This window comes from Rhododendron vialii, chromosome 1a (genome assembly GCF_030253575.1).
Source record: "Rhododendron vialii isolate Sample 1 chromosome 1a, ASM3025357v1".
NCBI classification, from domain to species: Eukaryota; Viridiplantae; Streptophyta; class Magnoliopsida; order Ericales; family Ericaceae; genus Rhododendron; species Rhododendron vialii.
This window is the reverse complement of record NC_080557.1, coordinates 43,607,989-43,622,664: the sequence shown is the minus strand read 5'-3', so window position 1 is coordinate 43,622,664 and position 14,676 is coordinate 43,607,989. Positions and strand designations below refer to the sequence as shown.

At 38.3% G+C, this 14,676-nt stretch overlaps 2 protein-coding genes across 3 annotated transcripts; both read right to left on the bottom strand.

The window, feature by feature from the left end:
• Positions 1–255: 255 nt before the first annotated feature.
• Positions 256–4,232, bottom strand: LOC131336411 (pyruvate decarboxylase 2-like). Of its 2 annotated transcripts, none has more exons than XM_058372246.1 (6): positions 3,702–4,232; positions 1,961–2,124; positions 1,204–1,854; positions 1,009–1,138; positions 649–837; positions 256–560 (listed from the first exon to the last, which is right to left on the bottom strand). In XM_058372246.1, exons 1-6 carry the CDS (start codon positions 4,176–4,178, stop codon positions 390–392), a joined length of 1,782 nt encoding a protein of 593 aa, XP_058228229.1. In that variant the 5' UTR covers positions 4,179–4,232; the 3' UTR covers positions 256–389. The 2 variants fall into 2 exon arrangements, with proteins under 2 accessions (XP_058228229.1, XP_058228236.1); XM_058372253.1 differs by having other exon boundaries at positions 1,009–1,126; positions 3,702–4,231.
• A 2,351-nt stretch (positions 4,233–6,583) lies between these two features.
• LOC131332753 (potassium transporter 1) lies at positions 6,584–11,870 on the bottom strand. Its single transcript, XM_058367050.1, has 9 exons — positions 11,599–11,870; positions 10,592–10,835; positions 9,347–9,592; positions 9,000–9,050; positions 8,646–8,906; positions 8,502–8,554; positions 8,271–8,385; positions 7,947–8,201; positions 6,584–7,825 (listed from the first exon to the last, which is right to left on the bottom strand). Exons 1-9 carry the CDS (start codon positions 11,647–11,649, stop codon positions 6,855–6,857), a joined length of 2,247 nt encoding a protein of 748 aa, XP_058223033.1. The 5' UTR covers positions 11,650–11,870; the 3' UTR covers positions 6,584–6,854.
• Positions 11,871–14,676: the final 2,806 nt, after the last annotated feature.

Below are 14,676 nucleotides of genomic sequence, written 5' to 3'. Positions count from 1 at the left end.
ACCAATGCCAATCTACCTGCCTCATCCCTCGGGATCAGAACAATAGAGAGAGGCCTTCGATGAGTTGAAACAGATCATGATTGCATTGGAGTTGAATGTATAGACACTCATTCTCAACACCACAACAGGCAAACAAAATGTATGCGAGGGCTATGCACGCTCAAGGTGCATAGCAGAGCAAGTACAAGTATTAGTAGCAAAACAAAAATGTCATAACTAAAGAAATTAGACCATTGCCGAGCATTAAGATAGATGTTACTAATACTTAAAAATCATTCTCAACCACCAGAAGCCGAAGTTGCCAAGTCTATAGAAAACTAAACCAAATCTGCCTCACATTCTCATAAACTCCATGAAAGTACTACTAAGCTTGGATCAAGATAGAAGTTCTACTGTGGATTTGGAGGACGGCTATTGGCAGAAGACACCCTGGATCCCCACTCAAGTAGCTCTTTGCTTGTATCATCCTTGTGTACAATCACTTCAATGAAGCAGAGACAATCCTTCTTCTCACCAGTTGCCATTTCAATTGCTTCAATAAGCTCCTCTTCACAGCGTACCTATGGAAAAAAACACACATAATAAACTGTCAAGCACCTGATTTCTGCAGTTCCAAATTTCCAGTTTACAGTATTGAGATCATCTAACCTTCATTGTCCAGCAATTGCCTTCACCATTGTGGATAGCATCAACTAGTCCAGTGTAGTTCCAGTTCTTAATGACATTGTATGGTCCGTCATGGATTTCAACCTCTATGGTGTATCCCCCATTGTTTATCAGGAAAATGATGGTCTTTTGCCCGCAACGAATCATGGTCGACACATCTTGTGCAGTCACCTGTCAACCAAAATCATTTCTGAAATTTTTAAAAGTTCCTTCAAGGTTTCAGTTATGTGTTGAAGCGAGTAGAACAAAGGGATTGGATTGGATTCAGCTACAAAGCATAGAAAACTAAAATGGGTTTTTTTTTAAACAAAAATTCATTTTTACACTGGGCGTTGTTCATACCTGGAAGCTTCCATCTCCAATGCAAGCAATCACTCGTTTATCGGGTACTGCCTGGGCATATCCAAGGGTGGCACCAACAGACCACCCGATCGAACCATACTGCATTTGGAATTCATACCTGCAACACCAACTTTTGTCCTCTAAGGTTCATTAATAAACTCGACACCAAAGAATTTTAAGGATTTTGTTACTCACCCACATCCTTCTGGTAATTTCAGCTTCTGGCAATTAAACCAGGAGTCTCCAGTTTCAGCAATCACAGCCGTATCATGTGAAAGCATCTTCTGCACATGCTGGAAGAGAACATTAACCCTCAAAGGCTCACTTGGTTCACACTTGAGAGGAAACCCGTCAGCAACGAAGATCCTGCTGTAGTTTTCATGAGCTGTAGTGTTGCGTTTAAGCCTCTTTGCAAGTGCAATGAGAAAGTCCTTCATCAATACGCATCCGAAAGTGGGCCCATTGGCAATCACCACCCGATCAGGCTGCACGATGATTGCCTTCTCCTTCTTGAGGAGGAGGGAGTACCCGACCGAGCTGTAGTCGTTGAAAATGGGGCCAGCAAACAAGTAAGCATCTGCTGATTCCACAATCTCCGCGCAAAATGCAGTGCTAACGGCACCCCAGTAGGTCCCTATGAATCGAGGGTGGTGCTCTGGAAACATTCCTTTCGCGGATGGCATCACCGCCACAGCATAACCAGAAGCATCTGCCAGTTCAACGAAGGCATCATTGGCTTTTGCAACTCGGAGTTTTGGACCTCCCACCATTACTGGCTTCACTGCCTTGTCAAGAAATGCTGCTGCTGCTTCCACAGCAGCTTCAAGCCCCATCTTGTTACTCAACCTGTGCCAAGATGTCATAACATACCAACAAAATATTGTCTCAATTAATTGGGTTCACAAAAAATTGAGGAGCTACTTCAAAGATTATCCAGAGTCCGATGAATTACCGGGGCGACAGGGCAAATGGAATGGGTTCTCTGCTGAAAGTGGGGTGAGGAATGGAAGCTAAATTGCAACTGATGCTTATATAGACGGGCTTGCTCTCTTTCATAGCAGTAGAGATGGCCGTGTCAATTTGTTCATGTGCATCTTCCAAATTACTAATAACAGCCTACGAATAAACAGTAGAAAATAAAATCATCAAGTTTACTTGGTAAAGAATAAGTCCACTGTAAAATTTCCCCAAATCAGCAAATTAGTAAATGGTGATTTTCCAGTAGGGCAAAAATGCCAAAAATAAAGGCCTATGAGGATTTTGCATCTAATCATTGTTTGCCCACGACAAGGGAACTGTTGTAACACATTTGTGTTTGGGTTTGTACATATCTTTCTGAATGTCTAAATTCATACTACCATTTCATATAGAAATATGCACAATGTTTGCATAAATTCATTTCATTTGCATAAAAATTCATAACAATTAGACAGACTAATAACATACAAATTAATGTGATCATGTATTCAAATTGATGTGATTATATTTAACTAGTATAAACTTTTATACAAAAGGTAATAAGTTCAATATTGATGCATGAACTTTTATGCAAAGCGCTATAAGTTCAAGATGATTCAAATAAGAGTGGGTATTGTAGCATATTTTGGATAATAAACATTGCCCGCAAGCCACATCATTAAGTTCCAGGGAAAGGGTATAGTCAGATTGCAAAAGTTGCCAATAACCATCAATTTTTTTTTTTGAAATCAACCAAGTTAGTTTGTTGGAAAAACAAATAAAATAAAAAGAACTCGTCAATTGTATAATTTGCTAAGATTCAACCAAACAGAACACCTCCAGATTTTTCCCAGAAGTTCATAACAGGATATCTTTCTGTTAAAAGAGATTCAAGAATGCAAAAACAAAAACCACACAAACATGATCATCAAATGGACGTGGGTTGATAATATAATACTCCTACAGTAAACCACACAATCAGCTCATTAAATAAGCCATAAAATTGAACGGATCACATTAGGAGAGCTAATTTTAAGTACCACCAGGTTTTAAACCACACAATCAGCTCATTAATTAAGCCATATAATTGGATACATAGTGTATCGGCCATTGAGTAAGGAGATTTTGGACCTCTAATGCATACGGTCCGATATTGGCTGTTACATCGTTACGTTTTTCGAACCGTGATTTAACACCCTGAGCACCACCCAAAGAAACATTGCCATAACCATTAAATATTTGGATCAGTTGATAGTTTACCAAATATGTCTTACCAAAAACCTATCAAATATTTGGATCTCACAATCACAATTCAATCAACCTTCCGCCACAAAAATTCCCTCACAAACCCATTTTCTAAATCAAATGGACACTTTTTCCAGTTCATTTCAATTTCGCATGACTTGATAATTAAGTTTCCACATATTATGAACGGTCTTGCTATTGTCAGCCCACTGGGCTGACGATAAACACACTAAAAGACAAGAAAAACACGTATTTCTGTGCACTTTTTACATCCTTTAATACACATTCACACACCTATTATCGTCAGCCCAATGGGCTGATTTTAGAATTTTCCTATTACGAAACCCTAAAACCAAGCAATGCTATGAGCACACATTTAGAACATAACTTCGAACAATACTGTGTCCAAAACCGTACATGGATCCCATAAATCCAATGGTGTGTTCATAGACTTTTTGATACCAAAATCAATTTAAAACACATTTTGTCACCTGATAGCAAGTAACAGTCTGAAAGCACCTCAGCTCCTGACTAAAATCCGGCAACCCGATCGTATGATGCAAAACCCGGTTCGTCCCGTAATCATTCGTGTTCGGACCCCCCACCACACAGATAACCGGCAAGTTCTCGCTATACGCGCCTGCAATGGCGTTGAGCACGCTCAGCCCGCCCACCGTGAACGTAACAACGCACGCCCCTGCGCCGCGGGACCGCGCGTATCCGTCGGCGGCATAGCCGGCGTTGAGCTCGTTGCAGCAGCCGACGTTGTTGAGCCCCGGCTCGGCTATGAGGTGGTCGAGGAGGGTGAGGTTGAAGTCCCCGGGTACGGAGAAGACGTCGGTGACGCCAATCTGGACGAGGCGGTGGGCGAGGTGGCGGCCGAGGGTGGCGGTGTCGGGGGTGGAGACGTGGTGGGAGGGTTGGACGGTGCCGTTTTGGGGGGTGGTGGAGGGGAGCGTTCCGATCATGGTGGGAGAATGGATCTTAGGTTTGTGTTGGAGAGAGAGAGAGAGAGAAAATGGGAGTGTGGGTGTTTGTGTGTGCGGGGGGTATATATATAGGTTTGGAGTGGAAGGAGTGAGGACGAAGGCGTGGTGTGGAGGCTATGGTAATTTCTTGGGGAGGAGGCTTTTGTCTGTTGTCATTTAGGTAATTATTGTGAGGGGGGGTTTGAATTATTCAAAACGGTTGTTGATTTTAATTGATTTCTGAGATTTTTAAGATCTGATTTCATATTGGAGGATATGCGAAGAGTTTGTGAAAAGGGAAAAATCTTTATTTATGGAGGTTCCGTAAATAAAGTTGACAGAGACCAATCTTGGTCGTCCAAAAATATTTTGGATGATCTAAATTGAAAGACAAACTATTAAACGTTAAGAGATATTTATTATCGGTCAGAGATTAAAAACATATCTCAATCGTTGATTGTCGAAACGGACGGGTAAGATTACGTGTTTTCCGTGAACAACTTATTCACTGCTCCTCCGTGAATAAGTTTCTCTCTTGTGAAATTTTTTATCCTCTTCATTATGGAATCCAAAGTATTGGTAGAATGTGTTTCACTACGTGACTAAAGAATTTTATGAATATATTGATGACACATCACATGGTACTCAAAGATGGTTACCCGTGAAGATTGAATGGTTCGAGACATATTCGTATAATCGTATTCGAAGTTGTGCAAGTCGAATTGCTCTATGTATATGGATATTCACTTGAATGCATAAGATTGCGATATATAGTTAAAACTCAATCATGTCTTTGTGAGTTTTACGGCATCTACTATAATATTTTAGAATTCAATTCATAGAATTAAAAAAAATATTGATACTCGTCAAGAAATTTTAAAAATTATGCACGATCAGAAAGTACTGCAAAGCGTAGGAATCGGTTAGAAAGTAAGGGTCAAAGTTATTGCTGTGTACGAGGACTGTAATGAGGAGTCTAAAAGGTAAAAAATTTTAACCAAAATTCAATTTTTTTTGAATAAAGACGAAAAAGTTGGCTTATTAATTTTTTTTCGTCTTTATTCAAAAAAAATTGGATTTCGGTCAAAAAATTTACTTTTTAGATTCCTCTTGACGTGAGAATGCAATAATCCCCAAAAAATGACAATAAGCCAAGTGATACGAAAAAAATTTGAATAAGGACAAAAAATAAGCCAAAGTGGCTTATTTGTCCGGACACCCCCGTAGTATGACAATATTTTATTTTTGTGTACGAAAAAACACATGTCATGTCATAGTGGACGACTATCATTTAAGAACGGAAGTGTATGAATTTTGGACCACTATTGATCATGAAATGGAGATAAAATAAAAGGAAAGGGAAAAAAAAATTTAATGGAGGGAAAAGAAAGAAAAGATGTAAGCCAAAATAAAATATTGTGTGAACAAGTTAATTCCTCCATGCTCTTCTTCCTCCACAGATATGCATTAATTCAAGACTCTAAACAGCATCTCCAACATTGGCTTCGAATTTGAGAATGTCAATTAAATTTTTTCAAGGCTTACACAATAATTGGACATGTTAGAATTTGACATCTTTAAGGTGTCCACTTCAACCAACATGTCAAATTTATTATTTTAGGAAGTTTTGGGGTAAAGTGGTGAAAAAAAATTTTGACATCAGATGTCAAATTTTGCATAAGCATTTGACATTTGAATTAAAATTGGTCCACATGCCAATTCTTCCCCTACCCTTGTTTCCCATTTGCTACCTTTTCTAACCTTTGTAAATGGTCGCTAACTTGAGTTTCATTCTCACAGGATCCTTCCCCAGTCTCCTTCCATGTTGGGAAATTTGTGAAGTTACATTTGAACCAAATCAAATCTCCCATTTGTAACTGGCTTATAATTAGGGTAATAGATGAATCAAAGCTACTCCCGTTCGAGTTCGTGTTTGTTCGTTAAAATGTTGAAGATGGATTTGCAACATGAACAACTTTTGAATCTTGTCAAGCTTTCAAATAACGCTCAAACGAGCTCTTACATGGTTCTTTAAACTTATGATGTGGAGTATTAAAAATTAAAGATACTCGTGATCGGCTCAATTAAAACTCACTTGAGAAAAACACGTCTCATAAACAAGCTAAGTTCGAACATATTTTTGAAGCTTACTAAGTTTTAGAACCAAGCTTGAACAATCACTTGCCCGGCTTGTTCATCGGCCATATTATTATTATTATTTTTTGGTCAAATGGAAAGTGATTCATCTGCCATATTTATAACCGAGTTAATCCGGAAATCATTACGAGAACAGCACAGTAACAAATCCATGGTGATGCAAGAATGAAGCAATCCCATGTTCTTCAAAGCACATTGGGATGAATCCTGCATCTACTTCTGCAATAACATGTTGGCGACAAAAAGCATTTCTGGCTGGAAACAGAATACACTTCTCCAGGAAAAACATCATTTCCACCAGATCATTAGTAGTTATGAACAAGAACCATATAAACAGGGTTATTTTTGGTTTCTTCTTGCTCTGTTCAGTATCTTACGTTTCCGATAGCATTCAAACAAAAAAACTGACCTATCATTTCAATGGTTTAAGGCCTTCCCTTCTCTTATCTCTTCTATTCACTCTAAGTCTCTAACTATATTTCTGCGAACGGTAAATTAGAATCCACATCTCTATAGAGGTCAGACATAGTAAATCATACCAACTTCCAGCAAAGAAGTGTGAGGCACACTCATAGCAACGTCAGGTTCCCTACAGTTTTTGCTCAGGAATGCATAGACAACATCAATCGCAAACTTCTTGAAAATCGAAGAAGGCTTCTTTGCCTTTGCATGAGAATGCCCGAGGATATAAGCAATGCCAGACTCCCTAGCCTTCAATATGTCCAGAGACTCGTCCTTTAGATAAGAACCTTCCAATTGCCCATTCCCAAGAACCGTTACATTAAAATCTGGTAAAGAGCGAGTAAATCTTCCCTCGTGATTTGGATGTGTCAATGTGAGGCTGGGAGAGGATTCTATAACCGGTGGCATCTGACCTCCTCCTTCTGTCTCTACAAACTGTATGATTGCGTATACCAGTTTATCCTCAAAGTCATAGTTCTCTTGTTGCAAGTCCTTATAACCATATCTAACAACGCACCTGAACAGGGCATACTCTTTTGGCCCCACCCTGCTTATGAGAAACCGTTCCTTCTCATCCACGTATGGAACTTGCACGGATTTGACACAGATAAATATCACAACATGATGGAAAGCGGGTAAGTTTGTCACAAAGTGTCCGAAAACAGCTGGGACTCCTGTCACCAGATTAGAGCAAACAAGTCCAATTCCAGGGACCCTAACCATGCCAAGGCTAGGGCCTAAAGCCAGTATCCGGTTCATTGAAACCTTGTTTTCTACATCGAACTGGTGTTTCTTCAACGTTCCGTAGTTCCATAAGAACATTATGGCCATAAATATAAAGGAGAGCACAAGCGGGATCCAGCCACCTTCAGGGACTTTATATAAAGCTGCTGAGAGGTAAAGAAGCTCCACTAATCCGAAAAACACTAGAAAGGCAAAGGTTGTGACGATGGCTTTCTTCCACACAATTATCATTACCATTGCCATTAAGCAAGTTGTCACGAACATAACGGTAGTAACAGCGAGTCCTACACAAACTCAGGAAAACAAGCCACTCTAGTTAGAAAATGAGCAAAAAAAGGCCTAAAGTATAAATTTCATGATATACATTATAAATTCAGAATTATTTCAAAAAAAAAAAAAAGATACCGTATGCATGTCCAATCATGTTTGAATCCCTTAATCCGAAAGTCACAGCTAAACAGAGGCACATTAACGTCCAATTGACCTCCGGAATATATATTTGCCCATATATTTTGCTTGAAGTATGAACAATTTTCACACGGGGAAAACAATTCAATGCACAGCACTGGCTTATAATGGAGAAGGTGGCAGATATCACAGCTTGGCTCCCTATCACAGCTGCACAGGTGGCCACTATGAACACCGGCCAGAATATTGGTTCTGCACACAGGATATTAGAATCAATAAGATTGAAAAATTCAAGCTGTGGGTATACCAATAAATTCTTGCCTGGTATCGCTTTATAGAAACTTCTCTGGATATCTTCATGGTGTCTAGAAAGAAATGCAGCCTCACCCAAATATGCAAGAACCAAACACGGATATACGAGAAAAGTGAAGGCTATCTGGAATATAAATACAAAAGGTTACAATATCAAGATTACAGGTGAAATAAACTTAAGATGCGGGATCTCTTTAAAATTTAATGGGTTGCAGGTTACATATTTATAGTTGAAATTACCTTAATTGACAAAGTGGAAAAATGTCCCAAAGCAGCGAACATTGCCTCCATGCCTGAGATGGTAATATGTGAAAATGAAGGTTCAAGTAGCTAAATTCACTAGCAACTAGGATTTAGAATGCAAACCGAAAATTAAGGAGGTACCTGTGATTGAGAGAACCACTCCCCCTAAGGACACCCAACCTTCAATGCCTGTGCTTCTGAGGAACTTAAACATGTAAAATGGAGATAGTGCATGAAATATATGCGGATTCCACTTGATTACGTTATATATACCGATGCCACCAATGCACAGAAGCCATGCAGTGACTATTGGAGCAAATATGAAAGCAACTCTATGTGTTCCATGATGCTGAAGAGAGAAAAGCCCCACCAAAATGACACATGAGATCATGACAATATAGTCTGAAAAAAAAAATCAAGCAGTTACTTTATCAGATATCAGAAAACATTCAGTGTTGACTATCGTAAACTGTAGCAAAGGAGACTAAAACTTACTTTCATGAAGTCCTGTGAACTTAAGCTTAACACCTGAAACTGCGGAAAGAACTGAAAAAGAAACACGTCAATCTCTTAATTGCAGTACCCTACTGTATTTACGATCTTATATCCATAACAAATATCTACTCATGATGATACATCATTTAATCGGAGAAACAAGAAAGTACCGTGACATCAATACTTCAAAAGCTTTTAGCTGAAATTTACAACTTCATAAACACATTGAAAAAGGATTATATTTTAATTCTATGCTTACACCCTATACCACATTGTGTTCACTTAGGGATGGTAGGAGTCGAGGATCGAGGAATACACAAGACTGAAATATAATACTAAGATGCTACCTGATATTGCAGGAGTGAGTATACCGTCACCAATTGTCATACATGTTCCCAGCAAAACAAAAACCAATAGACCCTTACAACACTTCGGGTTCTTCTCAAAGAACGACTTCAGAACAGAACTCTGCCATGTTTCTGCTGATCCTTCCACGGCATATGCAGACAGCTTCTCATCTGTATCTTGTTGATTGGGTAGAATGCTAAGTTTTGCATGGCGACATAGTAACGAGTACAATGCAAAGGTACCACCTGCACTATGTAGGCAAAGTTGAAAATTTCATCAGGTAGGCTCTGAAATGGACAAACACACTCTTTCCTTTCTTCAAATTCCATCAAGTAGGCCCTGAATAAATGAGCACACAGCACATCTTTCATTTCCATTCACTGATGGGAATGTTTAGCTAACAAAACAGAAGGGGGGAAAAAGAAGAAGGTGTAAATGAAGCGTAAGCAGCATGCTAGTAATTCTTTTCTTGTTAAGACTACCTATAAACACCAAAACTGGAAAAACACACAGAGGCCAATTGCAGGATCCCAAAGTTTCATCGTGATCAGTGATCACCATTCAAAGGAAGGAAAGAAGAGGAAAAAATAGTATTTAAGGCCTCGTACAAAAGCGAGGAACTATAAGCATATTTTAAATGAAAGAAGTAAAATGAAAAATATGGAAAATGAAAAACGAAAAACGAAAAAAAAACCGAGAATTTATATCTTGTTATTTGCATATTATCTACAATGTCTAAATGATTTCAACTTACAAAAATGACATTACTTTTATTTAGTTTCTCCATCCATACCAATGTGCCAGAAGCATGTCTAAAATTACATAGCACCTTTATGGCTCATCATTTAAATCTCACTGGACCAAATCTACCATCTTTCTGTGTGAAAGGCATCACTAGAAGGCAGAATAAACAAAAAGTAACAAGAAAGAAGAGTAGCTCTGCAAATAATAATAAGAAAGGGGAGCAAATGCTAGCTGCCAAACAAGCCCAATTCTATGTTTCTTCGGTTAAGCTCCAAATTTTCCTGGAATAGTTTAATAGTGATTGGGAAGGATAATACAGTCTCACATAAGTTCATTACATGTCTCTCTCCGTCAATCCTTCTCAAAAATTTGTTCTGGTATTGCAGAATTACCAACAATTTGTACACAAATTTTTTTTTTTGCTCGGCAACAATTTGTACACAATTAATCGTTTGTTTTTTATTAAGCAGGAGATAGAGCCATGAAAGGTCTAACCGTACCTTCACCATTGTCATTGGCCGACATCACAATGAAGATATACTTGAAGAGAGCAATGAGAGTAAATGTCCAGAAAATAAAAGAAAGCACGCCATATATCTCCTCATCATCCTCGTGGAGGCTCAGTTTCCCGGAGAAAGTGGTTTTGTAAACATAGAGAGGAGAGGTACTGAGATTGCCATAAACTACTCCAAGACTCTGATAAGCTAACGTAAGCATTGTGGAACATGACACCTTCTTTGCATTCTGATGAAGGTAACAACCATATCAGTATTACAGATTAAAAAAAAAAGACTGAAGGAACATTCAAAGATCTTGCATGGCTTCCGTTTCTTGGAAATTAAGGGAAGCAGCATTGAATATCTTATGCACATTCCTACAATCAAAACGCTAACTCGACCGTGGCTGGTTTTCACTGTAGTCACATGCATAAAGCTAATCACCGAATCCTCTAATTTCTTGGTGAAATTTCAATTTATCATTGCAGGCATAAAATCCCTGCCCTTGCATTAGGAAATACTCTTTAAATCCTGTGACGTTCTTCCGTATAATGAATCTCTCCAGAAACAAAAAAAAAAAAAAAAGAGTCTACGAACGCAACTCTATAACACAACTCCGGATGCAGAGCCGTTCGATATACGCGGGCCTACGTGCATCAAACGGTTCCGGATACAGTTGTGTCCGGAGTTTGTATTTCTAAAATTGCGATCCCTAGTATTGCCCACATTTGGATACCCGGTCGTCACAGGTCCTTGTTCTTGGACATTCTACGTGCAATTGTGCATACTATACAAATTCCATATTTGTTCAACACACCATTTGTCCTATAATGCGAAACCCTTGCAAAGAAACCAACTAAATGATCATCCCCTAGTCCATTCAATACGAACCCATAAATCAAAATTAATCAACAAGAACAAAATAATGTCATAAATTGCAAGATCAATTAAAACCAAACAAAAACAAAGAACTGGGTCTTATTTTAGACTAGAGGACGAGAAAGAAGTACCTTTTGAGAAATCCCATTTTCCACAGACTCTACAGAAGGTATTGGATCCATCGTTGAAGGACTTGAGAAGCGGAGATTTTTTAGAGGCAGTGCATACCCAGAGAGAGGGGAGTGGTGAGAGAGTGGAAGCCAATCAGTCAAACTGTCAAAGGTTAAAAAGAGTGAGAAAATCAGAGAATGTAGGAAGTGAACAAAGAAGTTGGGTGTGTGCGCAAAGAAGTTGCATTCAATGCGCTCTCACTCACTCTCTCTCTCTCTCTCTCTAGAAAGTTGTATAGTTGTATAGGCTTTATAGCTGCACCATTATTAGCCAAGGAAATCTTACTATTCCGATGGAAAAAAACAAATGAAAAGTTCTTTTTCTTTGCGCTAATAATCCAGTGATGATAAACAGCACCATTTGTGGCTTTGTGCAGTTCAGATTTACGTTGCATTTCTATTTCTAATTCTACGGGTTTAAGAGAAAAATAACCACTGGCAAAAACCACAACATAGAAAGATAAATCACATTGAACCCCTCCGAATTAAAAAATAACATTATTTTCATTCCTTTGAAATTATATCATGTTTGCCTAAGTGAGATTGATAGGTGAAATTACCCTCTTGCTCTCCCTCAAAAAACTATATCATTTTTTTTTTTTTGGCCATATTTTATAGTCAACGGGGGTTAGCAGGGTAGTTAGATTAGCACTAGGAGAGCTCATTAGCTTTCCATAGCTGTGGGTCCCAACTACCCCCAAGGGGCCTCAAACCTCTGCCGCCTGAAAGAAGGGGAGGGTAGGTTGCCAACTGCGCTAGGCAGTGGAACATCTATAAGACTATATCATATTAAGAGGTCATCATTATTACACTTTTTATCTTCTTCTTTTTCTCTTATTATTATCTTTGAGAAAGAGAGGGGCGTCGTTACTACATTTTGGGAATTACTTTTTTTTTTAATTCAATTAATTTGTAAAAAAAAAAGGTAAAAAGAGTAAGATTGCTAACTTTTGCAGCTTAGTTGTTTAAGATGGACATTCTGATAAACTAAAATGTGCAAAAACGGATTAGGGACGGATGGAATATATTTTTTTGTTTACTTGTACCACATTTCACCGCAATGAGAAAGAATTCTAAGATGAAGAAACTATGAAAGCATTGAATTCCTATTGACCAAGTAGGTAATCAACAACCATTCTTTGAATCTTAACCTACTTAATACCTACTGCCTAGTCATGAAAAATAGATGCATGTGGTGAAATAACAGTTTCAAGATCACAAAAGAATGAATGGAGCTTAATTGGCACAACCACATGCGATTCCAAGATTTGGTTCTTTAAACAAACCACACAACACACTTCGTCATATGTTTGGTATGGGTTTTCAGGGAGGGTTTTGGGTAACAAATGGAGAGTGATAAAAAGATGGGAGTAATGGATGGGAGTAATGGATGGAGAGAAACTTATAATTGAAAAGTGTGCACAGAGAGAAGAAAGTTTTTGAGACCGTAAGAGAACAAACTCAGCTTTTGCTTGATGGACCAAACTTTCAAAATATCTCGATCGATTTCTACTTTAACTAGATGTTTTTCTTCACTAACAATCATATGTCTTATTTTGCTTAAAATTTCTAATTGATTTTTTTTTCATCTTTTGATAAGTTCTTGTAAAAGTCTTCTTAAAGTACGAGTATTATTTTGTTCCATTATGATTTGTAGAGACGTCCTGTCATTTAATGCAACGATTTTGATTCTTCAAAATAGTTTATGCTCAAACACATTATTATATGGTGGTCAAGTTGGAACCCATGCTCTGATACCAAATGAGGGGCCTAATATGAAATTTTACGAATTATAGCGGGCTTTTATACTTGATAAAGAATTGTCTTTGTGGTTGTAACCTATAACTTGGAAAATATTTTTACAGAGGACTTAATTGACACAAGTTGAATATTTCAAGGACTAAATCGACTCGATTAAAACTTTGAGGACCAAATTAAAACCTACCTATAAATGTGGGGACTAAAATTGTAGATAAGCTTATTGTTTATGGGCACACGTGATCCAATTTCATACATTTGTCTTCTTCTCCGACTGGGAATAGCATTCTCTTTTTCCAAAAATCTTTAAAAGTTTGCCTTGCATATTCCACCCATTATGCTGGATTTGGATGAGTTTTTAAGAAATTTTTTATGATAGTAATAATTGAAAGTAAGAGTAATGAGTGGAAAGAGATAAAGAAAAAGATGAGAATAATGATTAAAGATATGGGTAATGAATGAAAAGTAATAATTAAAAATAAAAATAATAAGTATTTTTTGAGTTGAATATTTTTTTTCAAATCTTGATCCAAACAACAGGGTGAAGGAAAGGACCTATAATTAAAAACGAAACGCAATAGGAGGACAATAAAGATATTGGTACCGACCACCACCATCCCGAAATCATACCGACGGTCTCGCTGGGCCCACTCCGGCCACCGGACGGCCGGAGTGGGATATTTAGATCGAGCACCCTACACGCATCGGATGCCGTTGATTTCCACGTGGGGGCCCCCTTGGGTTTTTTTTATAAAATTTTTGGATGGCTCGAATTGGCCGTCCGGTGGCCGAAGTAAGCCCGGCGATACCGTCAGTACGATTTCGGGATAGTAATGGTCGGTACTTATAGCACTACTCACAGGGGAGGACCTAGCTGTCATTCCATTTTGCCACTGGACAGCTTGTGGTGATGGGCCACAATAAAGGTGAGTATGGAGCCTTTGGACCACAAGGGAATTGGTAACTTGGGAAATGATAAAAATCCAAATATACCCCCATGACTTTATACATTGAGATGGATCTAATTTATGATCTGAAAGGTAAATCCGTCTTTATGGCAAAGGTGGGTTCTAACGTCAATAACAAGACATATATCCTCATACCGGTTGCATCTAGTTATTGAGAATGAAAAGAAAGACTTGGGACAGTAAACAAGGCCTAAATTCTCTGTAAATTATTGGTCTACTTTTTTTTCGGTATTATTTACTTTCTTCACGAGAGTGGGTAAAATAGGTTATTCTTACTCTTTGAAAAAAGAAATCGGTCTCCCGACTCTATGTG

Coding starts and splice junctions, on each gene's coding strand:
- LOC131336411 (XM_058372246.1), bottom strand. CDS start 4,178: ATGATCGGAACGCTCCCCTCCACCACCCCCCAAAACGGCACCGTCCAA. Junction 2,125..3,701: donor AGACTGTTACTTGCTATCAG/GTGACAAAATGT, acceptor GTTTATTCGTAG/GCTGTTATTAGTAATTTGGA. Junction 1,139..1,203: donor AAATTACCAGAAGGATGTGG/GTGAGTAACAAA, acceptor AGAGGACAAAAG/TTGGTGTTGCAGGTATGAAT.
- LOC131332753 (XM_058367050.1), bottom strand. CDS start 11,649: ATGGATCCAATACCTTCTGTAGAGTCTGTGGAAAATGGGATTTCTCAA. Junction 8,907..8,999: donor GTTCACAGGACTTCATGAAA/GTAAGTTTTAGT, acceptor TTTTTTTTTCAG/ACTATATTGTCATGATCTCA. Junction 8,202..8,270: donor TTTCTATAAAGCGATACCAG/GCAAGAATTTAT, acceptor TCCTGTGTGCAG/AACCAATATTCTGGCCGGTG.